Source organism: Temnothorax longispinosus, chromosome 5, assembly GCF_030848805.1.
Source record: "Temnothorax longispinosus isolate EJ_2023e chromosome 5, Tlon_JGU_v1, whole genome shotgun sequence".
NCBI lineage: Eukaryota > Metazoa > Arthropoda > Insecta > Hymenoptera > Formicidae > Temnothorax > Temnothorax longispinosus.
This window is the reverse complement of record NC_092362.1, coordinates 22,222,660-22,248,651: the sequence shown is the minus strand read 5'-3', so window position 1 is coordinate 22,248,651 and position 25,992 is coordinate 22,222,660. Positions and strand designations below refer to the sequence as shown.

Genomic DNA, 25,992 nt, shown 5'->3' with positions numbered 1-25,992 from the left:
AAAACAGTTTGGTGCAAAGTTGAGATTAAAAAAGATTTATCATCGTTCAAAAACAAATTGGATATTAATAAAAAATCGAAGCTTCTATTAACGCCATTGGAACTGTATTTAAATGAACAATAAATTCTCTCACGGTATTTTTTTTAATTTCAGAATTGAAGACGAGATAAAGCGCGTTAAAGACAGAAGCGTTCGTTTTCATGTCTAAAACATTTATTTGAGGAATATCGCAAATAATAATAAAATAGTAAAAAGACAAACTTTGTGAATTAGAAATAAAGTGAGTCTCTTTATGACAGCGGCTATAACAGAGATAAACCCACGGTATCACTCTTTGTTAGACCGAAAATTGCAAGCGGAGATCTTCCATTTCCTGAGCAAATGAACCCTGGTGGGAGATTACGAGCTACGAGCAAAACCTCAACGTCCATATCAACTCCGGGTCCAGCTATGCGCACACGGCCGTACACCCGCTGTCGCCGTTTGTTCACGAAAGAAAATTCAGGTTACATGTCTGGCTCCGCTTCGTGCTCGTGCTACGAAGTCTTCTCTTTAAGCGATCGGACCGCGCACGTTTCGCGAAGCACATCGGCCGAAGGATACTACCACCTCGGGTACCGTTTCTCACGGCGTGCTATCGGCGTGCTTTTACGGACCAGATATGTATATATACGCGCGGCGTTTATCGGGGCCAACAATAAACCGTAGAATTTCCACCATTGCGATGGTACGACGACGCCCGGGACATGACAGTCCACGGGAGAGCGAAATATCGTGTTGCCGCGTGTTTAAATGAGGGTGTCGATTCTATCGCGGGACACGACGCGACATGACGCGACGGGACAAAGTGTTACAGCGGTTTAATGCTACGAGATTATCGCCAATATCTCGCTGAAACGCGACAAACGTACGGTGAAATTATTATTTCGGCGCAAAATTGTGTTTGTATTAATCAGAAAACCGGTTAACAGAATAGAGTTGATTGCATATATTCTCCATGATAAACCGAAAATTTGGAATGCAGATTTATCGCATTTTTAGAAATCTCTATAATTTCTTTTACTTTGAACAAATTATCGCAAGTCAATGATATCAATTTATATAAAAATTATAAAATCGGTTAAGCTTATATAATTTGCGATATGTTTGGTTATACATTCCGGTGGAAGTATAATAATGTATGGGCCGTTGTTGTCCCAGCAGTATTACATTTCACTGACACATTAGTAACGAAAAGGTCAATTGATGATTCTAGTGGCCCAGAAAGGTCGAATGAGCACGGCGCACGGTGACATATTCCGCATAAAATATGTTCCCAAACTTGTAGTATGTAATTTCAATAGTAATTATGCAATGGGAAACATTTTGTAATCGGAACTGCATCATTATTATCATTATTACTCCATTGTGCAGTGGCAGGGCCATTTATGACATAAGATAAGCAAACAATCATCTTTCTCACGCATTGCTACTTGCTACTAACTTATGCTACGTGTCGCTGAAATACGTGAGAATGATCACGTGTAAAGCAGTCAGGAATAAAGAAGCCTCTATACTTTCCCTTTACATGAGATACTATCATAGCATGGTCTTCCATTTTCCAGAAACTTAAAACAGACAAATGTATCCGATCTCATGGTATAAGATCCTCTTTAGAAAATTAAGTACATTTTATTGTAATGATTGTAATTGAATTATTAGAGAAAGAAAAAGAGAGAAAGAGAGAAAGAGAAAGAGAGAGAGAGAGAAGATAATAATTTAATTTCACTATGTAAATTACATAATAAAATTAAATTAATTACAATATGTAATTTACATAATGAAATTAATATAATCTTTCCTGCCTAGTTGTAATAAATTATTTACATAAAATCGTTAGTGCTATTATCAAATGGAAATCTGTTGCATATAATGATAATACTTATTGTTACTCAAATTTTTTAATTTAGAGACTATATATAATATATCAACTATTATGAATGTAGAAAAGAAATCAACGTTTTAAATAACAAGGTTGCGTTTCACTCTCGTCTATAATTAAACTCTAAAGCGGGACGCAGGTTTCATGGACCAATAACTTCCTCGTAGGATAATAACGTCTCTCAACAGTAATTCAAGATCGTCATCGCCCACGCGTCTGTTACGCATCAGCATCGAAGTATGGCTGAATGCATAAATCTGTCGGACGATAACCAGCCGGATATAATCGGATTATGTTCTCTTTTCGATTCTGCCAGTTTCGACCACAACTTTATCACGTTACAGCCATACAAATATTTACATAATTATATCGCCCTTTGCACTTTGCGTCATAACACGTGCAATCGGACGACACATATATCTGGCGTTTTTGTTGGATGTAAGAAATTGATATGAGATTCATCGGAGACATTTGAACCAGCATAACTCGATAATAACATTTGTAAGAAACTCGTTAATATGCGCTTTTGAGCTTATGAACTTTATATCGAGAATGATATATGGTATAATATATATTATTCTGCTCAAATGTCAGTGTACAAGAATACAAATAAAATAAACAATTATCAAATGGAAATAACTCTCTAAACTCTCTATTACAATCCCTCTACATCAGTCTAAATTTTGTTCTTTTTCGAAATCTTTTATTCATTTTAGGAACGCAGGTGTATCAAACTAAAATTACTTAAAATAAATCCGACATTAAAAAATTGTTTTAGATGTTGCGCGTTTTAATCTTTATTGACTGTTTCTGATTTATAAACTTTCTATTACATTATTAATATAAAAACATATAAAATTTATTAGATAGATAAAATGTTGACAATAATTATCGAGATATTTTTATCTGATATCTGTTTTTTCTCTTTATTTAAGTTGAATATTTTTAGCTAATGTCTATTTTCTCTTTATTTAAATTGATATTAAATGACATAAATATTTTCTCAAGACACAGATGCGCGTGGTTATGCTGGATTTAACGAATTAAAATTAACCGTAAAAGAAGATATAACTAATCCCTAAATATACGCCAAAATCCTCATTCTGCAAACGCCACATGGTTCTAAAAGAAACTCTTTATTTACAGCGCAACTCACTCTCGCGTATGCACCAATGCAAACTCTGCGCTGCATAATAAACACATATACTTTGAATTTAATTTCACAAATTTATTCACAAACACTAATTCCACAACATCAGTAAGATGTCAACTCCATGGTGCCGAAATAAAACTTGATTCAGAGAAATCTTTCGAGAAATCGAGCGCAGTTTCACGCGATGTTAACGCGAATTTCGTGCGAATAAAAAAGATCGCTCCACTTTGCCGCGATCATCGGGTCCCGCGACACCTCGAACAAATCCCTGGATCTTTTCGCCGCCTATATTCCTCTATCCCTATCCGTATTTCTCACGCGCGCTCGCGTACGCTTGGCGTACGTGCGCTCACACGTGTGCACGTACGCCGACTGGCCGCTGTTGTGCGCATACGGCGAGTCGCGACGCTCACGATCCACGCTCACGAGTCACCGAGAGACGTGCGTCGCATGTTCCGTTCTCCGTGAGTACCTCTCGGCGTGCTCTCTTCGTCTTCTCGCCGTGTCGTACCGACGTCGTAAGGCCGCTCACCGAGGGAGTGGGAACCGACGACGGCAGAAACCGCAAAGGGGATCTCTGCCAGAGCTGCAGCGCGGGGCGCTACCCCCGCTTGCTCATGATATGCAAGGATATGGAGAATTGAGATGGGAAAAATTCCTATTTCCTGTTCGATTGGAAGTAAAAAGCTGTATCGCAATAGTGATATCAGAGAATACGAGAAGCGGAGCATTGAACTTTTTTTCAATCTCGGACATTCTCCGTTATTCGCGAGCCATCCGAACGGATAGAAGTGATCGATCGGATGCAATCGGCTGATGTAAATTTATCTCGGAGACAGATGGACATGCATGTATGTTTTGACGAACGAAATAAATTCAATACCGCTGAAGATAATATTTGATCGAAATATCGGCAATGTAAAGCTGAATGTTTTGAAATTGTTTATAAAAAAAAAGAAAAATTTCTTTCTCTCTCGTTTATGTTTCTTACGTTTTATAGAAACGATTTAGTTTTGCTCGAAAACAACTAGCTAGTTCTATAAATAATGCTCACTGTCGCATGATTCACTGAACACATCCGGCTTGATGTCTATAGATCATATTCGATTAATTTTACTTCTGACCGGTCGACTGTGAACACGCAAGCAAACTGGCATATGGCCAATTAAATAATGACTTTATAAGAAATTCGACTAATTTTTGTTGCAAAAATAACTACATTACCATTATTATACTTTTGTTTATAATAAAAAGTTGCGTAAATATACATAAAATATAAATAAATAAATTTAAATTAAAAAAAATTTGAACAGCAATTACAAAATTAACTTAAAAGATCCGGTAAGCTTATCGCAGCAATTTATTTTATCATAAGCTTAGGGCTCTATGTTACCCTACATATTAAGACTGTAATTACGATAGTAATTGTCCACATGTGTCACATACACAATATTTAATTCTAGGTCGTGAGATCATAGACTGTTGCAAACGCATCAAGAAAGTTTGCTGCAGCGATGGCGACGAAGGTCGCGCATTTACGTTTGCGTATTCAATAAGAACATTCGACGCAGTTGTACCGAGAAAAATTACAACAGCGCGACGGCAGTAAAAACGCTTCTTCGTTTAACGTTAAAGAGTATTACTATTTCAGTAGATATTTTTCAAGTTTATGAACCCGATAAAGTTATACTGTGAACTTGAAACCGACGATATTTGTGGCCAGAAATAATCCGATCAGATACAATTTATTTTTGCATTCAGATCAATGCTGCTTTTATTTATTATGGTGCAAAATCTCTATTCTTCCTAATATTATTTAACATTAAGTTGTGCATTAAGCGTAAAACTTATTTGAGTACTACAATTTAAAATATTCAAAATATGCTGAATATATAATGTATTTGATTGCAATTTTTTATTTTACTAACATAATTTTGAGATATTTTCAAAATTCACGAATATCAAAAAGTCAAACTGCCAGAGATTTCCGCACATATCCGGAAACATGATTGACGCGTTTCGGAACATTGTTGAAATTCGCGAAGCCGCGAGGTACCTATATACGACGCGGACGTTGATGTTTATCGTCGCAACGACGCAATATGTATATGCCATCTGCGCTTATATAACGAAACGCGTGATTCGTCGCACGTTAAAGTGACAACGGCGATATCGGCGTAAATGTAAGATAACAGTCGAAGAAGTATTAGGCGTCGCAGGTGATCCCGCGCGATCGCAATCTTAAACGATCCAAGTTAATTAGAGCTGGAGCGCGCAGTCCGTCCTAATTCGATGTTTAATTAATCCGTTTATCGATGCGGCTAATCTCGCGCCACCGACTTTACGTATGAGCGTCACGTGCGCGACCGAACAATGAGTCTATTATGGCAAATGGAGTTTCCTGTTCGCGACGGTTGCACCTCATTGGCGCTTCGCTCATAAACGGTAATGACAGAAAATTACTGAATATGTTTTATCAGATAAGAAAAAATAGAATTTTACGCAATGTTGAAACGATTAGCATGACTCGCCGCCGTCGCGCCTTATCTGCTTCAATTAGTTTCTTCAAGCGGAAGCGACGATATCTATCTGACAATGAGTCGAGGTATAAAAGACATAAAAATCGAATTAAACAATAAGTCGCGGATTGCACTTTGTCGTTTGCAATTAATCACAATGAAGTTTGGGCCAAAGTACACGACGTGAGTAATGCTGACAAACTTGACTCCGCGATGCAAAAATATATTTGATAAAGATAGCACGTATTGTGCGTATAGCTAATGGAATATGTCAGATGAAACGTAAAAGATTAAACGGCTCGGGCAGAACTGTCTTCAACAAGCCCATTTTACATGCAGCACTCTCGTAGATATCACCGGTATGCAAAAGTGAAGCGAGGAGAAAACTCGGCGAGTGCGAGGGCTTAAAACAACCGAGATTTCCGTCAAGATTTCAACGATCTGTCGGCGGAGAGCGAGCTGAAGAGCGCCGGAGAGCGTCGGAGAACGGCGAGGAGAACATTGGAGAACGTGGGCACGACGCCCACGCTGTGCTGTGCCGCGCACAAAAGTGCAAGAGTACAAAAAGTTCGTAGGATATCCCCACGCGGAAAAGGAGCACCGCGCGTCCTACGCGGCCGGGCCGCACCGGTAACGCGAGGTCGTTTGCACGAAGCGAGATTTGCACGTGCGCTCGTTTCTTCGCGTGCGAACGGGGAAGATTCAAGGGGGACTTGTCCCCCATCGACGACAGCGTGTCGGTGCCGGTCGTGCAAGGACGGCGGACAATGGAGCCGCGAAGAGGAAGACGATCTGAGTTATGAGACGTCGCATAATTGCACGCCGATTGGCCCCGCCGAGGAATGCAATTTGTCTCTCAGCTCAGCGGCGTGTATTTGCGAAAGTAATTAAGATCGTCGCGAGGCGAGGTCGCATCGACTCGCGGTATAAAATGCTGATTGCGCTTGAGTTGCGTCATCCCGAAATGCTTTTAGTTCATGCGCTAGATGGACGCTTTAATTAATCGACAATTTCGTTCGAGCACACTGACATTGTCTATTTCGATTGAAGCATATTTCGCAGGAAACAGTACAATATAGATTAACATAACACGAAGCGAGGAGAATCCCCTATTTAATTTACGAAAGAATACGGAAGAGACGGAAAAATTTAAAAACTTTTTTTAAATTTTTACACGGAGAGAATTTTCTCTTAAAATTTACCCTGAAATCATGGTAGTTGTGGGACAACATGTACCACCAAGAATTTTATGCGAGCTATTCTGATGAATATCTACCATAATAAAAAATATTAATGTCTATTACATTCAAATATGAAAAATGTTTGATTAATTTTACTAAAATATGTCTAGGAAATTTCAATAATTTTTCAAAATTTACCAATCTGATTGGTATTTTTATCACGTTGTTTGTAAAATGTCTTTTGTATATTTTAAAAATTCCTTGGTTGTCAAGTTGTCCCAAGTTTGTAGTGAATTTAAGGATAAAATATAACAAAAAATTCTCTCCGTGTAGTTTTATATATTTCAATGTTATATACTTCGATATTTTACGGCAAAATGGGGTGAAAATATCAAAGATTATATATCTTTGCTATATTTTTCAAATAATCGTACCGTCTAACAGCATGTTGTTATGCAAAAGTGGGTCTTCAAGTCGACAAGCGCGACCCGTTTGGTTTCTGCGAGTTCCTCGCAAGATCGCGGTATCTTCCCCGGCGTATCGTCCCGGTTGTTAAGTCGCTGTATCGCGCGTCATAAAGTCGAGCAGCAGCGTTTTCACGAACGTTATCACCGCCACGTGGTGCAAAAGGTGCGTGCGAAGCCGAGTGTTATTATGGCTCAAGTTTTAATGGCTCCGTCGAGCTGCTCGCGTATCAGCAGTGTGATACAACGACGGTGTCACGCAATCGTTCGGCAAATAATCCGCGCGTCATGTTCATGTCGCATTATACAGAGTTACCGTAAGCTGTTTTATATTTCCTACCGACGGTCTAACGAAAAACGAAATGCGTAGTTTTTAAATTAGAATAAGTAATAAATATATATTTCTATAGCTGTTAAATTCTTCGGACTAGCAAAAACAAACTTTAATACCGTTGCTAATATTTGTGATTTCTACAAAATATTTTGTCGGATGTACATTTGTTATTATTAATCTCAGATTCCGCTACTTGTTAAATTATTTTTCATAATAATTTATGCTATTCATGGTGTTCTTGTCCGATCGTTGAAGATGCTTGATTTCAAGCTCGATGTCTCGAAGGTCGACGGAAAGGTAAACCAGAAGTTACAGCTTGTGGAGCCAGGCGTAGTGGGCACTTGAAGCACAGCACTCTCCCACCGATCGTCCTAGCCGGTCAAGCAGCCACCCACTTTAGCCAACCACCCACGTGGGCACATAAGCAATGCGCACACAGTTCCGTCGTGTGTTTGCATTCCTTCCCCTACGATCTCGTCCGGCCGGCCACTCGACCAGAGTGTACCAGCGTGCGCGTACGAGGAGAGGAGAAGAAAAAACCGGAATGTCGCAAAGTCGCCGTAGAAATTATTGCTTCCAGTTACTGCCGTCGCTACCAGAATATTTTTCAGCGAGCGAATTAGGCTTTCTCGCGTCCCCTCATACGCGTTACACAAATACGCGTGAACAAATGACGCCTGGTTTCCCCTCAGCATAAATACTTCAGATAGTCACTGATGACAACGTTTGCGTGAAATATTAAGAAGCGTAGTAAATTCCTAAAAAGTTCCTTTAAAAAAGGAATGGTATACTGTAATGCGTATTATGCGCGGGAAATGGATGTGTTAAAAATTTAACAAACTCGTCCCGAGACGCGCATGAAGGGAAGAAGTCCTACAAAACTCTATCCCCGGAAGAATATACGAAGTGTATCAAAAGTTCTGCGGAGTGAAAAGAGCAACAAGTTTTCATGAAATTTCCTCTCAAAATTCCGCGATACCTTGCTCTTTCAAAACTTTTTCGTAGCCGGGGACACGAGTTTTATTAAATAGAAAGCGGATGTACTTCCCTCTAACTCGACAATGTTACAAGGGTCTTTCTGCTTATCTTACTTGAAGTTACATGAAATATGCTCCAGAAATCTCACGGAATTGCATTCAAGAAGAAAAGCGATCGAATTTTGTAAGACCTTATACAGTCTCTCAATGCCTTCCACAATAGTCAATGACTCCAGTACAGGACAGATCGTAACTCGATTCGGGACTAACTTTACGAGTCCCTGCACAGGACGCCCGTAAAACAGCCATTGTAAAACAACGATTCCACAACATCCGGTCGACCCGAAGGCAAATGATAAGCTCCGTCTCTCTTTAATCGACAAAGTCAAAGCCGGCCGCTAATTAGAACAAGCATTGACGCGGAATGAATGGACGCCCGACAATGTAGGCGGTCCCTTATCTTCGTAGTACTACGAAGTCTTTCCGTGTTTACTCTCGATAAGCCGTCGATCGATAAGAAGAGTTTACGCCGATGCTGATCGTCTCACTGACCCATATACACCGCGCGCGCGCGCGCACAAGTTGCACAACAAATACATATGGGGACTTCATTGGGAGTCGTTTCAATTTCTAAAAAGTCTGATGTCTGAGAATACGTTTGAATGATTTACCATATAATCGATTGTCAGCCAACCCGCTTTAGCATAAGATAATAAGATATTCTGACTTTTCTCTCTCGGTTTATTTGCGCCCTGCGTCAAGCATGTATAATCTATCTTCGATTAAGCGAACACGGAATTAAACTGATTGCGGAATAATGGAATAATACTCGTATCAGAATGCAGGTGCAGTTTTGATCGCGAAGCTTGCGATACTTTTATCCCAAGATGCGAGATAATATTTAGAATGTATGTACCAATTTAATAAACAGCTAGTAATGAGCTAAAAATAGGAGAACTTGGCGAATAGACTATGAGAATACAGAATATCTGGTATTTAACGCTATTCGACTACTATGTAAATTACAGGATGTATGCCATACTTCAAAGCATTTCGCTTTTCATCACCGATCTAAAACACTCATCAATGCGAGAGCACTTTGTTCCAGCATGTTGGAGTGTCTTGAATATATATGCAGTGTATCGAGAGGACCAGAAGAAAGCTTTCAATTGCACTTGACGGCCAACGAATTGTTGAGTGCCAAGTCACAAGATGCTTCTTACCGAAGGTCTGATTTATCGAATGTCTATACAGCTTTGACACTATTATATATGTTAGCTCATTATAATATTTATGTTTAACATGAACAAATTTGAATAATTTCTTTACGTACGTTACTATTATGTCACAGAAATATTTTGCTTTTTATTATTTCAAATTTTTAGGACTTTCCAGTGTGAGAGGTGCTTAAGATTGGACCGACGTAGGATGAGATTGTTGGGCGAACAAGAGGAGGTGAGGAAGGACGAAGGGATGAGGCCAGTTGAGGTTATTCGCCGATGTTGTGGTAGCCACAGTTTCAAGGTCGCCGAGATCACGGCGAGGACGTGATCGCTGGACCAATCAAAAGTACCGTCGCATTACGCTATTTTTTGAAAAATATTCTCAATACATTATCGAATTTTTATATTATTCCTCGCTACTCATACTGCTTTGAAAGCTGTGTACATGTAAAAATATGAAAATGAAGAAAATATGATTTAATCCAATCAATTTACTGAACGAATAAAGTGTATTATTAACTATAAAAATTGTTAGTTTAATTTTAAAGTTTCCTTAATGTATCCTAATATCTCTCAACTCTTCTAATATACATGCACGTTAACACAAATAATAAGAAGAGAAAAATGAATGAAAACTATCGATAAAAATTATTCTAATAATGTGTAAAACATATCACAGTCGCGCTGCAAATCTGTTTACTAAATAAAAGACTTAACTAATAAGACTTGCTGCGGTAATTGTGCGAGATTTTTTTCTAAAGTACGCATCGGAATCATGTGGAGAATTTCTCGTATCAGATATTGCGCGATAACGTCCTGACTGCGTTCCGCGAGCGGCGAGTGTCGCGTGTTATTTAAAAATCACTTAACACGACACAAGGTACAAGTCTGAAATATTTGCATATACCTTGCCGAACATACTTCCACTCGCCGTTTCTCATCTTTGGCTATGAGAGCCGGGAGCGCGGCGGATGCGCGACGCCGATTTAATAATCAAATATTATCGTTGACAGTCAGGGTCAGGGAAAAAGAGAAGAAGGAGGGAGGGATGAAATTAACATAACTGGCCGAGAAAGGTGAAAACGAAAGTGGACGAATCGCGTCGCCGGAAAGCCGCGCGCTACGCGTCGCGCAGCAAACGAGGTTCGTTACCTTTGCAGAATCTCGCGCGCCGGATATCGTGTCTCTTCTTAATTGGCGGGACGAACGAGCCAAAGAGAATCTTGTACCTCGGCATGAAATTTCTCGCCTTTAACCGCAGATTATTACGACCAAACGCGCGACGATTAATTATTTTTTTGAAAATGCACTGCCCTGTTACACCTGTCCGAGCCCCTGCGGTATATTATTTATGCCATTGCATGTGCAAAAGGATTTACTACACTTAAAGGATGTAATTTAAACCAAAACCTCGAGTTAAATAACATTGTGTTATTTTTAACTGCCATGTCTGTCGAAATTTATTATTTTAACTCAAAACAGTATTATTTCAACTCCATTAATTTAGTTAAATTAACATTGTTTTAGTTAAATTAACGACGTGTTGAGTAGGAGCAGTGGCTTGCAGAAATAGTTAAAAGTGATTCAAATTAAATATGATACACCACGAATTTAACAATGTACACAGAAAAAAAGAAGTATTAAATCAAAACTTATACTTGTATATATATACGCAATAATCTATAATCTTATAAGAATTTCAACTTTCCATTTCAACTTTTTTTTTCTTGGTTGAACTATATAAAACTTCGTTTAACTATATAAATGGCTTCGTTCAAGCAAGTTTTCTTCATTTAATGCAATATAATCTCATTTCAGGATTACAGATTGTATGCGAGTATATAAGTGTTGATTTGACACTTCTTTCTTTTCTGTGCGGAATATAAAAGTTTAGAAATGTGTCTGATAGCAACAATTTATCTTATATCCTCTCTATCATATTAATATATTTCACTATTCTATATAAAGAGATTTAAATAGAAAAGACATTTAATATCTAAATTTAAACAGTTTTGAAAAATTTTACGCCCGTAAAATCTTTACTGAAGGAGGGGCTACCAGTTCGTCATAAACCTTATAATAATGGACTCAAAGTATGCAATTTCTAAAACACCCTGCATGTAACTGGCATCATTTCCTTTCGCGGACATGACGATTCGCGTGTGTGCATGCACGCGAGAGAAATCTCCGGTAACATAATAACAGTAAGTAAACGATAATGACAAGAGAGGTAATTCCCATCGTACTGTTACAGACGAGGCCACGCTTAACCGGAGTACACTGCACGACTTAATTGTACGCATCCCAACCTAATACATGCAAATATCTCGCTTGTAATTATGCGCGCGCGAGCCGACACCATCGGATGCGTGCCGGCACGGCGTCGATCATTAGCCGTCATAAAAGTCTATAGCGTTCGAATCGCCGCCGCTTGATTTACTAGCGTTAAATACCGGCTTACGCCCGACAGTCGTAAAATCTCAAAGAGGGCGGTTGACGACTTCTTCGGCGACGCAAGGTGGATAAGAGTTAAGCGCACCCACGCGTCTTCTTCCCTTTGTACGGGCGCTTCCATCCCACCGGGCGCCACCGCCGCCACCGTTGATTCGTAAGCGCGATAAGATGTCGCGGAGTTGAAAGACGAAAAGAGGATCCAACGGCGCAGAAAAAGGCAGAAAATCGCGCGCGCACGCACCACGACGCGACTTTCTCTTCCGCCTGGTGTTAAGTACTACGTCGACTACGCGACGGAACAAACGGCTGTCGCATACTATCATCGGATGATTCCCTCGGGGTAGTAGAAACTCCGTACGCAATTTTACATCGCTACGGTACCACTCAAGTATACGGAATCTTAGTGGTTTCGTTAGACAGCAACCTAAGATAGAGCAGTCACGAACTGTTAGTTAAGCTAGAACGAGTTAATTGTCGCTCCACCTATTACAAATAATTTGATGCTTGTACTAAATTGGAATTCAAGCGAGCGTTAATTATATATTTAAAAAATGCGCGTACTATAATTTTGATAGAGTACGAATTTCAGTGTTTATTTTTAAAACGTGACTAAAATCTACTTTAGTAATCTTTTTAGAAATTTTTTACCGTTAAGCCTGAGTAGAAGCTTATGATTTAGGCCTCTTTCGAGCACCATATACACCGTTGTTGCTGTGAATAGTTGTTAAAGCGAGGAGTACAGCAATTACACGTAATAGCTTGTGATTATGCAAAATCATTCATTTCAATAGCCTTTATGAAATGTTATATACTCGTTAGTATAGTTAGTAATTATGCATGCGTTATGGTACAATTTGGTTTCAAGCGTAATTTCCAGCGTTATTGTTCTTGCATTTGCAATAAAGCCCAAAACATACCCGAAAGTGAAGGATGTAACAAAAGGATATAACAACAAACGTGAATCTCGTGTCGCCTCCACTTCGATTTATCCGGCAATTATAATTTATCGATGTCAAATGTATATGGCAATATTTCCGCAAAAAGAGACAAGTTTTATCGAGTCTTAGGGTCATATTTAAACCCCCCTGCAGTTCGAGGGAAGTATTTAGTAATACTTGGAATATATCGTTAATTTAGCAGACGCATTGCCGACAAAAAAAGCCGTCGCAAACGGCGACGCGTTCGTGGAATTCTATGGAGGCGTGCATGGGTTAACTTTGTGATATCCACCCCGACATCAACAAATTAACTGAGAGAGAAATTACTGATAAATGGCAAAACATTTCCACAAACCAACCGTGGATTCTTTGCTATACCTATACGTCGTATTTTATAAAATTTATAGACATCGATAAGTGATTTAGGAGCGAAAGTTGAGACTGCGATGCATGTTTATGCTCTTTGGTTCATAACATCTCTTAAATGCCCGTAATTAGTGTCAATTAAATTGTGGGAACCACTATAATGTAAAAAAAAAACAGCAATATCTATGAGAAAAGAATGTTACGAAATATGTTCTGTGTAAGATTAAAAAAAAAAAGGGTCTGCGAAAATTAATGTCTGACCCAGTTCCGTTACTACGACCTTCAATACTACTAATATTAATTTATTTCACTTTAACCTGATGTGATCACAGTTTTATATTATTGTTCCTAATATTACAGCTGACTTCTCACAATAAATTTTTCATATATGGAGCTGATAGATGTTAACGGCGCAATGTCAAATCATCAAGAAAAACGACATCTCGAGCCTGACTTAATTTAATAGGTATAATACACGCAACTGACACGCATCCCACGGGAATCATCGTTTCGCAAAAACGTTCAATTTTCCGCAGTCGCCTTTATCTCCGTCTTATATTTCACAGATAAATCCTTGCTTGTCGCAAAGTGTATCACAAATTAAATTCATACACGCCTCCCGGGTACAAAACGTCGAGTTTCACCCTCGGTCTTGGACAAAGTCTACGCAATCTATCACGGAGCGGTGAAAAGAGTCGAACGGTCACGAACACAAGCGCGCGCAATCTCTATCGACCTTGGAAGTTCCCTCTTTCTCTCCTAAATCCATCCGTTCCGCTCGCGGATGTACGGCGTGACAGGCGGCGTGAATCCTCGCGCTCGCCGACACTTGTAAACGCGAGTTTAAGAGCGGCGCGAGGCGGGGCCGAGAGAAAGAGAGACACGTCAGGGACAAAGTGGCCGCGGTGTTCGCGGTGTAACGGCCGCGTTGGTTACCGGTTTGTCGCGCGAGAATGCCTACCGTGAGTCACGAACACACGTGCACGTCGCACGTCGTGTGCACTCTGTGCATCGCGCGTACATCGGCGGCTGCTCCGAGGCGGATCGCCCACGCACGCGGCGGCAGCGGCGCGGCGGCGACCGACAACTCGAGCGTGCAGGCGCGAAATGCGGTCCCTAATCTATGCGTGCATGCGTGCGTGCATGCGTGCGTGCGTGCGTCCGTCGAGCCGCGAGTGATCGATCATCGTGATTACCTACGCGGCGGTAGGATCACCGATGACGAAGCGAGTGTGTTCCCTTCCGGGGGCTGGAAAATAGGGTTGAGATTAAGATGAACGACGCTGTTTGGAGATGTTGCATCATTATTTTTGCAATCCGCAAAATGCATCGTCGAGATAGTTTATTAAAATCCATTAAAATATATAAATTGCAAGCTCTTGTTAGTAGGAGAGAATATCTGTCGTTATATTAGTGATTATAAAACACAGGACATATTGCATGACGAAAGTTATTCAGATATGCGAATAACGAAGCTTCGTTCTCAAAGTCGGCGTTTATATGCTACTAAAGTATCTTTCTCTAACAAAACTTAACAATAATTACAGTTGTAAACTAAGTTTATATTAAGAGGTGACGTTGCAGGGGAGATGGGAGAATTATCATTCCCTATTTCATCTAAAATTGCCGCTCGGATTCTGTTTACGATCGTTCTTAACACCAACAAGTGTCACTACCACTTCTGGTTAATACAACAATTACATTACGTGTGTACTGCAACAGACTCACAATAAATACTTCTATATCGACTTAGCCGGAATAGTATCTTAATATTTATGAGCGTACGGCGCTACCTATCACGCTCTGGGCGCTCCTTTCTCCTCTCTTTCTCTCATCTGGAGTCTCGCTCGTATATACGTCGTAGAATCTCGCGGAAGCCTATCGCGATCAGCGCTGCGTTCGTCGAGCAGAGCGTGACTCGTAATGAAAGTTTGCAATTAGCGTCCTATGGCGCTCCAAGGAGTCATGGATAATAAGGAGCCCGACCTGACTAACCATTTGTTAAGATCTTTTAAATAACAGCCTGCGTGTAGCTCGAGGTGAGACAGGTCGGTGTAACGTTACCACGCATATTTATCGTAAATAAAATCTCCACAAACAAACGAAACAGCGAAACTTCTGTGCCTCGTCCCACTTGATCTCGGTAACTTGGTAGAAAAGTTTTTATCGTTCTTCTTCTTCTTCTTTTAGTATTTCAGGAGACTTTTATGTAATTACAGCGTAATTGCAGTTAGTTGTTCAAAATTATGTTTTAATGTTGAATTAATGAAGAAATAAAAAAGAAAATACATGTTACAATATTCCAGGACAAAAATTATTTAAGGGTCCTTTCGCAGCATCAGAACACAGGCACGCAGCCAACAGACAGATTACAAAACAATTTAATACGATTAGACTGTCCGACGGGCATTTTGGGAGCGGCACTGTCAGTCTGCTGTCAAATTTCCTTGTCAGTAATAATACTTTGCAGGGGCAAGTCAAGGCGTTCCATTACCACCACGGCCAGCTCCCAACTGTTTGACTTATTCACACGGCACTTCGCATATATTTTTCTATCGGCGAATATTCTTTGCAACATTTGTAGCAAAGCAATTATTGGCTGGCTGTCAACAATAATCTACTGTTCGTCTTCATAAAGTAGTGTTATTTATTAATCTTACTTGAATCGTTTATATCGTTATCATATCGATAACATATATCGTTAATCTTTAATAAAGAAATCAATTACACGTTTAATTTCAACAACGCGTGCACACAATCGAGGTAATCTATAATAAACGAAAAGAAAAATCGCTACTAATATGTTTTAAGTTCATTTTTCTTAGAAGTTAAGCTGACACGCGGAAGATGTATCGACAGAAAGACCAATCTATAAATTTATAGTATGTTATTACTGTATTACATTATAAATGGAGTTTATAAATTACATAAAATACATAAATACTATTCGGAAACTTTTTCAAATTTACATACTGTTTCTCAGTAAAGTTCTTTATCCTGTACATATATACATCTAGACGTTAATTTATTCTTTTTCATCTTATATTAGGCTATAATTTGCATCTACTTTTCTTCAACTATTCATTACACTATCACTCCTAAAAGTGCGTGTATGTGAGTGCGTGTATGTGTGATGTATAGATGTATATATCTCCGCAGTATATTGAGTTTGGCTTCGTGAGTTTACTAAGCCCAAATGACTGTGTAGATCAGTCATCCCTGCGGGGATTCTGGAATTATAATTTTTAGGCTACATCAATCAATTGCGAGAATACGGAAATAAATGAGTATAAACAAAATTATATAAAACGTGAAAATTATTGAAATTGAATAACAGATAACTGATAACTGAATTTTATCATTACACCAAAATTGCATGTGCAATTCATACAAATGTGATTTCTTGGTAAAAATCATTCTACAGTGCGCACCTCTTTTAACAATAAGCCGTAATCACACTACGGGTTGCGAGTTCGGTTACGGGTTGAGGTTACGATTGAGTGTTGGAAACCAACCAATCAGAACGAAGCAGGCTGGGTTGCAGGTTACAATTTAGACGTGAGCCTATTTGATCAATCTGCAACTGTTAACCGTAACGCCAACAGCAACCGAGCCCGCAACCTCCGTAGTGTGATTACGGCTTTAGAGAACTCGTCTTGAAGAGGAAAACCTTAGAAAAGCTGGAAAGTTATTTTGAACTCAAGTTATCGGCAAAGCTCCTGAAGCGATCGAGAAAAGCTCTCACCGGACGTTTCTCCTCGTTTAATCGTTTAACGACCGACAGACGTCTCTGTAGAAAAGTTAACTGCGGGCTCGAAACAAAAAGCTCCGAAGTACTGCTTAAAGGTGATCGATAAAATGCGAGAATGGCCGACACCGAGCGTTTCCGAGCGATTCAGCACGCTAACCGGGTATCCGTTTTTCAGCGGCGACAATGGTTACTGGCACAATCGTAGATCTCATTAGAATGGAAAAAAAAGTCTGCCAAATGGGAGACCAAATGCTTCTTTTGGAAATTATACTTGTCGTCTTTCTAACTTTCTTTACTCGACTATAAGAGGTAATATTGTTCGACAAGAATTATTCAAAGTTAGTAATATTAAACTTAGCAAGCCGAGAAATATGTAAAAAAAAAAAATACAAAAGAAACGAGCTGGGTCGGCCACGTGACGCGAAGAAAAAGAAACGCCACGGAATCACGGGGGTATTTTCTCTTTCGTCGTGCCGGACCGCGCGCGATTCGATGCCCCGAAGTGTTAATAATGCTAATGCATTGACCTCGAGCGGAGCGTACTGGCGAGCGAGGCACATCAATATTCATTAGCATGGCTCGTCGTGCGCGCCGAATAATTGCGCTCGGACCGGCCGGCGCGGCGCGGCGGCGGCGTATATAACCCACAAACCTACAATACGCACGAATGTGTCGTTGCGTTTTACACGCGCAACACAATGTGCGTGCCCGCGTCTTCGTCCAGCTGAAAGGATTCCCTTTTTGGCATCGCGCAAGTATTTACACACTTACGACATTTCCGTTCTTTGTCCCGACGTATCGTGACGCCTGATTAATGACGAATATCAGGTTCGTTGAAGTGAAGCTCCACAATACTCGTGCCAATAAAACCCAATCGCAAACACATTCGTTGTGACGGGGCTCGTAAATTCTCGCGATGAAATGACTTTGCCGGGATTGACGTTGTCCAAACACGATGGGAACAATCGGAAACTCAAATTGTATAGTCCCAAAACTTTCAAGAGATAATGGTTATTAGAATGAATAGCCTTTTTATGTTCAAAAGATAATACAAGTTAATTTGTAATAAATGAAACATTATATTAGGTATCTTCTCTCACAAGTTTCATTATGAGAGTTCTCTCACAATGTTAATTAAACATTTATACAAATATGGGCTTTATGACGAATAAAAAAGCATTCAGAATCTAAAAATTATATAGCTATCTTTGATTATAAAAAATATAATTAATAACTTGCTAATCTCGATATCATGTAAGTTCGTCTGAGAAACAAGAAACTTAACGGTCAGTCGTCATCAAGAAACCATTAATTATGGTCGAACTGACCTCTTGGCCGACTGCGCGTTTATTCAACCCAGAAGATCAAATTAACAAAGACAACATTATCAAAGCGGACAGGTTAACACTTGTCGGTCACTTAAATTACGAAACCAGTTCGAGCTGCAAGAATGGAGCCTTAAAGCGCCGAAAAAGTGCCGAAATCACTCGATACGCCCACTCCACGTCGCGCCGCCTTCGTTATAATTTATTCTGCGATCGTAATTATCTTCCTTCTTGACAATCTCACCGTAATGCGAATCTCAAAATTCCGATGGTCCGGTTCTCGAAGCGAGACACCTCGTTGTCGAGCGTGGCGAATCAATTTTATGCAAGTCGTTTACGAGCTCTTCACGGGCGAATCGTGCGAGGACGATTTCAACGCGAAAAGAAGGAGAGAAAAAGGACGGAGGGAAGCGGGAGAGAGATCGTGGAACGTTATAGTGCTGATTATCCAAGTTAAGTCGGTAAAAACCGCTAAGTCTTTGCTGGTTCCCGCGATTTCATTCACAGAAACGAGAGACATTAGGTTGCGGACTGGGAATTCGGATGAAATCCCGAGATTTTATAGTCGTGCGCTACCTCTTCGTTTGAACTACGAATAATCGTTACCCTTTGCGCGGATGAGAATTTGTCTTCCAACCACGTGTGTATCGCGCTCCAGGCGCGTTCGTAGCTTAAATATATAATTTTGGAATTACCTCGACAAGCGCGCAAACGTATCTCTTATCTGCGAATAATCATTATATTTGCGCACGTATCTGTTATGTATTATAAGTATATGTGTAAATGTATGCTTATTCCTTGTTATATTTGTATTACAAATATATTCATTATATTAGAGAAAACTTATAGAAAAAGCTTAAAATGATTTTCGGATTCATAAATAATAAAAGAAAACTCCGACTTTTCGTAACTGAAAACCAATGATGGATGTAGCTAAGTTAGAGTAAAGCGACTTAGTCTTTTCTACTTTTTCACTTTCCTTGTGCGTGCTTTTTGTGGCTGGTCGATCGGTGCGCCCGACTTTCCCGGCGTTTCCCATTTCCTCGCTCGAGGCATCCGACTTTCGCGTATTACAGAGTGTAACCCGGGAAAGTCCGTCTGTGCGCGAAACTCCGTCCTTTCCGCAGCAGCCGCAAAATCCCGCGGCAGCAAACGCCCAGGAATTTGGAACGACCGCTTACGTCACGCGGTCAACAGAAAGATCACGATGACGTAGACACTAAATTCGACGAGGGTTCTCTTGGCGAGGGAATGATTATTAGAGGTCGTAAAACTGGTTTTTCAAAATCGCCCTGGCGCCGGACGGTAGCGGCATTCGCTTGCGTTCGCGTATTTAATTCCCCGACATTGTGTCGTGTCGTAATCCGTTAGACACGCTTGGTTTCATTCAATATTCCATTTCTTCGTTGGCGTAAATAACACTGGCATCGTAACAATGCGAATGCAGAGTACATACGTTATGTATGCAACTGCGGCTCTTTATTTTCCTGCAAACTATATGTTACAATTAACTCCGCACATTCGCAGCATTGTAATTAATTGCAACGTATATGTATCAATGAAATAAAAGTATATTTTAATCAAACTTATAGAAAAAATTATTATTAAACTAACTATAAAACAATTATCTCTCTTATTCCATCGATCGTCTCATGATTATTTATGTAAATGAGATCTGTCACAAAGGTATATATAAAATAATTTAAAATTACAAAAATATGCAAGCATGTCATATATTTAGAAGAATATTATTCAAAAGTATAACTTCTGGTTCAATGGTTTGTCATATTAACTCATATTATCAACAAACCAACTGGTCTTATTAAAATTTATTATCACAACAGTCCTACATGTTGGTCGCATATCGCGATGAATGTTTGATTCATGGGTACGCGTGCCTACCCGAGATGCGCATTTCTGCGACGAGATTCTCGGAAAGGCTATTTCGGCACGTTTGTGAATTTCGGGAGTCGACCTTGGCGAGTCGCGACGCCGTGCGTTCCTCGAGCTTTTTTCGAGAAAAAAAAAGAAAGAATCTAACGCGTAACTACCGCGGTCAATTGAGTGGACGATGGAACGAGAAGCGAACGGAAAGTCCGCCGAATGAAGGAGGACGCTCGAGAATCGCCCTCAGATGAATGGATCCGCCTCCATTCCCGGTGATTTGCGTTTCACCTCATTTGCATGTCAATTAATTGGCCACAATTACCGGAGAATTTATGACGCCGTGGATGTTCCTGTCACCATAATACTCGTTGGGACACACCCTTTTCCGTCTCGTCCATTCGTCGAGTATTGTCGATGAAAAATTATTGGCGCTTCTCCATGATACTCTTTGGCGACTTGCATACAATTTGTTTTCAATAAGATGAGGAGCTTCAGAGAAATTACGTCTTTTTCATATTTTCTCCGCGCCAGAAATTTTCCTGCCCTTTAAGCAACGATTTATACCGCTGGCATTCGTTAATAATCATGTCGGTGCAATTTGCATCGTTTGATTAACTATTAAGAGATCTACTTTTCTTTCATCCTTATTATTCAAGTTTAAATCTGTTTGGATCTTTTAACCCATTAATTTTCTTGTTACTTCACTTTATCTGAAGTTATTTCGCTTTCCAACGTTTTTTCATATTAATTCTTATCTGTGTCAGTTTGTTAACGTTCGCCAATTCTGTTTTCATTCAAAAATTAAATATGACGAATCTTTAAGAGGATCTACGTCATTTCGCATTATATGTATGTTCACACGCATCTTGGCATTTGACAGTCCAAGGCCGGGTGTCACTTGACACTCATGCTGCTTATTGAAACAAATTGCCATTTACGGTGGATATAAGAAGAAGACCTAACACTATTTTAGTACAGAGGCTCTCAATATCTTTGTATTGCGCCATTAGTTTATGCTAATAAAATGATAAATACCACTTAAAGATATTAGAAAATATATTAAATATAAAAAATGTAAAAAATTGATCTTATACATGGAAAATTTTCTCAAGATTCACTATTCAACTTTCGTCAAATGTCTGAGCGCAAAATTTATTTCAGAACCATCGAGTTGGACTTGAATGTTTGACGAAGCATTTAGATACATGATGTAAAGTAAACTATCAAGAATCAATATGTTTTACACAATGGTCAAACACATGGTCTTCGTTATTTAAGAAGATAAGACTCGGTGATGTATCCGGTCAGTAATGAAAGCAGAGCTATCGATTTATTTGCAAAGCGAGGACAGCGTATGGTAATCAATGCCGCTTTTCATTTTTGCCATCGCGTGCGCGTATGGGCGGGGGAGTCCATCTCCCTTTTTCTTTTCGCAGCTGGCACATCGCCAGGGATACTTTATCGGGGTTCTATCTGGCTCGCGCACAATGCGTATATTCGGCAAATGAAAATTCCGATACTAGAATCCCCAATACTAAAGTGAACTGAAATAGAGCCTTCGCATCCAATTCGCGTAATCCCGTTCAATCTCTAATGTTTTTTAGCGATACTGAAATCGGGGAATATAACATCGCGCAGCGCAAGTTGAAGGAAAATCCAGCGTTGCTCGCCGCATGCAAAAGCGGCACTCTTCGACGCGCAAACAGTGCCGTACCTGTCACGGCCCGTTATCTAATCGAGCATGGGCCTTATCGCTTCCCCCTCCCCTGCCCTGTTTCTTATTCAAACATGACCTCCCTAGAATCGCGAGTCGCCACGTAAAAATTACGCTCAGTCTCGCAACATACTGTGCTCTCTAGTCTCGCAGAGCGCACGAGGCAAAATAAAACGTTCGCGATATACCTACGCGATAGTAGTCACGCACGAGATTCTCATTCGATGTACACTTTACTCCGAGATTGCTCCGGAAATATCAAGATCACTGGCTTCATACCGCCGAAGACAATGGCGGTGTATCAATTGTCGTTTATCGTCGTAGATTTCAGAGATAAACTCGAGAGATTGCATGTTATCAATGCTTTTCTCTGGTAGTGATAATAATACGCGCAGTTGATTGTAATCTTTATGCTAAATATCGCGACGAAACGAATACATTTAATGCGCTTGACATTTATATCAATTATAGACAATGTAGCGAAAAATAGAATAATTATCAAGCAGAATGTCGCGAAATCTATTTGCTATCGTTAAGTACAATCTGTAGCATTAAAATTGCAAAACTATTGTAAAAAAATTATACATACACGTTTTCATTACTTGTAACTAATGCACATATTGTGATCAAGTTACGAAACTTCAAACGAGAAGTTAATGAATGTTAATGATGTAGTACGTATTGAAACTTCAAGTTTAAACAAAGAATCTGTTCCTTGTAGCTTCTGACGTTCATTGCTTTGTAATTTCGCAATCTTATCACCCGATAAATTCGAGTAATTCCATCTACTCGAATCGATCTAAATACTTCCATCGCAATTTCAGGCACTATTGATGCCGAGAATATTTACGTCGCTATTTCGCCAGGTGAGATCGCAATGCCTCTCGCGCAACGTATGACAGCTCTTGGAGCACTTTAAACCTAAATTGTTCCGCCGCGTGCAGCTCTTCAGCCGCGGCGTTGAGCAACAATCGTTGTGGCAGAAATCGGGCCTTGCATCCCGCGTAAACGGCGCGAGTGCATCCCAGCCGCTGCCGCCGCTGAGGAGAGACGTCAGGAATTTCTCTTCCTCGCTAGAGCTATATACATACATGCGCCGCGCGGCGAATTTAGAACGCAACAAGAAGAAATCGCGACGGACGGCACCGGGGAAGGAAGGAGCAGCGGAAAAGACGGCAGCGGTCGACAGAGAAGACAGAGAAATCGAGGGAAGAAGGAGCGCCATTTTGATACATAACAGACATTTGCCCTACCGGAGAGCGTTTGCACATCTAACGGCGACGCTACGAAGAATTTGTCACAGGTATGAAAAAGATATGATGTAACGTTTCCTCCTTATTCCGATGTAAATGCAAACTTGCCATTTATTCGAGAGAAATCCCGTTTCTTGTGGATTATATTATAGTAAAACATGGATTATTGTTAGTAAAAACTTTTAGTATAATAATATTTCTATAGTATAATAATATAATAATATTTCTCAGATATACGCTTATGTAATAATAACAAATTTAACTGATTTTGAGTCTAAATAGATGAAAATAAATTCATCTTTATATTTTTAATTTGCCTACAATATTCAATGACTTAAAAAGCATTCGAAAAATCTTGTTCATATATAGCGAATAATATAAATATAATTTAAACAAATAAAATATAGATATAATCAATTTCTTTATATACGTAACAAATTCTTATATATGATGAATGCGATCTACAATTTTTCATGTGCTGTTGAAGGGGTATTTATCTAACGTGTATTTATTTAAGAGGTAATCTTAAAATATGTGTTTACATCGCCAATGTTTTCGTTTTATAACAGCACACTGCGATTACCACTATCCTTATCAACTGTAATCGCACATCGGTACAAGGATCAACATCAAGACTGACGCGTTGAGAACCTGAACATCAAAGAGGATCTACGAGGCACTACGGATGTGTTCTCTTCTTTGGAGCCTGTTAAGAACCCCGAGGATTACCTTGAGCGGGGCGAGATTAATCCGCGATTCGAGATCGTCAGTCAAGAATGGAACGGACACCGTGATTTAAATATCTAAAGCATATATCGCGGCGAGAGAAGACACGCGGATGGGAAAGGAGACAAAAAAATGTAGCGGCAAGACGTACAACGGGAGAGAGAAAGAGAGAAAGAAACCGTACGCAATGCGAGTACCTCATTGGTGGAGCCGTGACCGTTCATCTTGCCGTCACCTCTGGTATCCCATTACCGGTCTGCGGCGAAACACTCCGAGGATCGTTCACCTCCCTGCATCGGTCCTCGAAAATGGCGCATCTCTCGTCCTTGGCACGCGCTCGCGTACGCGCGCGTTTCCGCGAGGACTCTCGATTTTCGATCGTAAGCCCAAGGTCGCCGCAAGTTAACACCGGGTTCGACGACCTTCGGCGGAGATTTGCATCGATCCGAGGGGGTAACGAGAGATCGATCGCAACGACGACCGGTTGCCCGGCGCAAGGCGACTTTATCTCCTTTACGAACGGAAGAATGCGGAGTGGCCGAGGAACCGTTGTCTCGAGTACTGTCCGCGATCCCTCTCAACAGCGTTCACCGCGAATCTCTGTACCGTTCGATATATCCGATCGACACGGACCACTCGCCAAAAAGTGCACCCAGGTATCAGAACGCGCTTAGAGTTTATATCCAATAAATCGTAATGTTTTGATCCTTTGAATCGCCACTGATTCATGACACGTTCACATCGCTCTGACAACTAGAAGAATTGCAAGCGTGAAGCGGATCTCTTGTCAGCATCTCGTCACCTCGGATCGTTCGCGTGAGATCGTTTCAAGGATGAGTTTCGGCATGACCGTATCTGCGGCAGTTTTTCGGAGCCGGTTTCTCGCCGGTCGTGTGCCGGTCTCGTCGCAGGACCGAAACCGAAGTGAGAACCACGCTGCGACGGCGAATCGATCTTTCCCACGTCCTTCGCGTCGGAGCGCTCTTCGCGGACTGGAGAGCGCTGTGGCGCGCGTGCACGGAGTCCATCGCTATCGCTGCAGGTAGACACCCCACCAAATACGCCGCTTGAAAATTCGTTGCCGCGAGTTAATAACCCGTTCTCTCGTGTACACGACACGACGTCGCGGCGTGCGCGGGCGGCCTGTGTTAACATACCGATCTCATAAAACGTGCCGAAGAGAAGAATTTCTAAACGTTCGACACCAGCGATCGTTTCCGGAAGTGAAATTGTCGAAGATGCTAAACCTAAAACTTCGTACATTCTTAACGAATTTAATTTTATTTAAATATAAATTGTAAATAAAACATTCTTTGAACGTTCTAAATGAGAAATTTATATGCATTTATATTTTTCAAGAAAAAAATATTTATTAAAGTAAATTTTTCATAACATTTTACACATGAATAGAAAACTGTCATTTTTTTTAAATTAAAACTATTCTATATGTAAATAAAAAAGTATATTGCAAGCAATATATTTTCATCTAAATTGTGGGTTTTTATTTATCTAAAAGAAATTCATATATTATGAAAAATTTCTTTATGCCAAAAATTTAAAAGCACTTTAATATTTTTTTAACGCATTTTAAAAGTATAATTAGAACATGATATATTTTATTAGAAATAACATTTAACAACATCAAATTTATAAAACTAAATTATTAAGTTCTGGAAGTGAACAAATCAGAAAAAAATTTCTCCGTACATATATCCAGACCAGATTTTCTCAATAGGTGTAGTAGTTTCTTTCAGCCTAATCCGATCTCAAATGCCGATCGCAACCGTTATCAGTCATTAATCTGTT

General features: G+C 40.1%; 1 protein-coding gene and 1 long non-coding RNA gene across 10 annotated transcripts in view; one reads left to right on the top strand and one right to left on the bottom strand.

Moving 5' to 3' along the window:
- The window catches only part of By (focal adhesion protein tensin), a 172,147-nt gene that overhangs the window by 76,509 nt on the left and 69,646 nt on the right, over positions 1-25,992 (bottom strand). Inside the window, exon 1 of one of the 9 annotated variants that reach the window (XM_071779731.1) lies at positions 24,384-25,149. The exons of 5 other annotated variants lie outside the window; for them this stretch is intronic. In XM_071779731.1, the coding sequence (XP_071635832.1) occupies positions 24,384-24,410 (27 nt within the window). In that variant the 5' untranslated portion in view covers positions 24,411-25,149. Of the gene's footprint in view, positions 1-3,065; positions 3,224-24,383; positions 25,150-25,992 lie in introns of those variants that run through there. 3 more of the 9 variants (XM_071779728.1, XM_071779735.1, XM_071779729.1) reach the window with 3 other exon arrangements.
- On the top strand, positions 22,377-24,400 carry LOC139813893 (uncharacterized). Its single transcript, XR_011732294.1, has 4 exons — positions 22,377-22,580; positions 23,032-23,073; positions 23,152-23,510; positions 24,030-24,400. It is a non-coding gene; the product is annotated as an uncharacterized lncRNA (long non-coding RNA).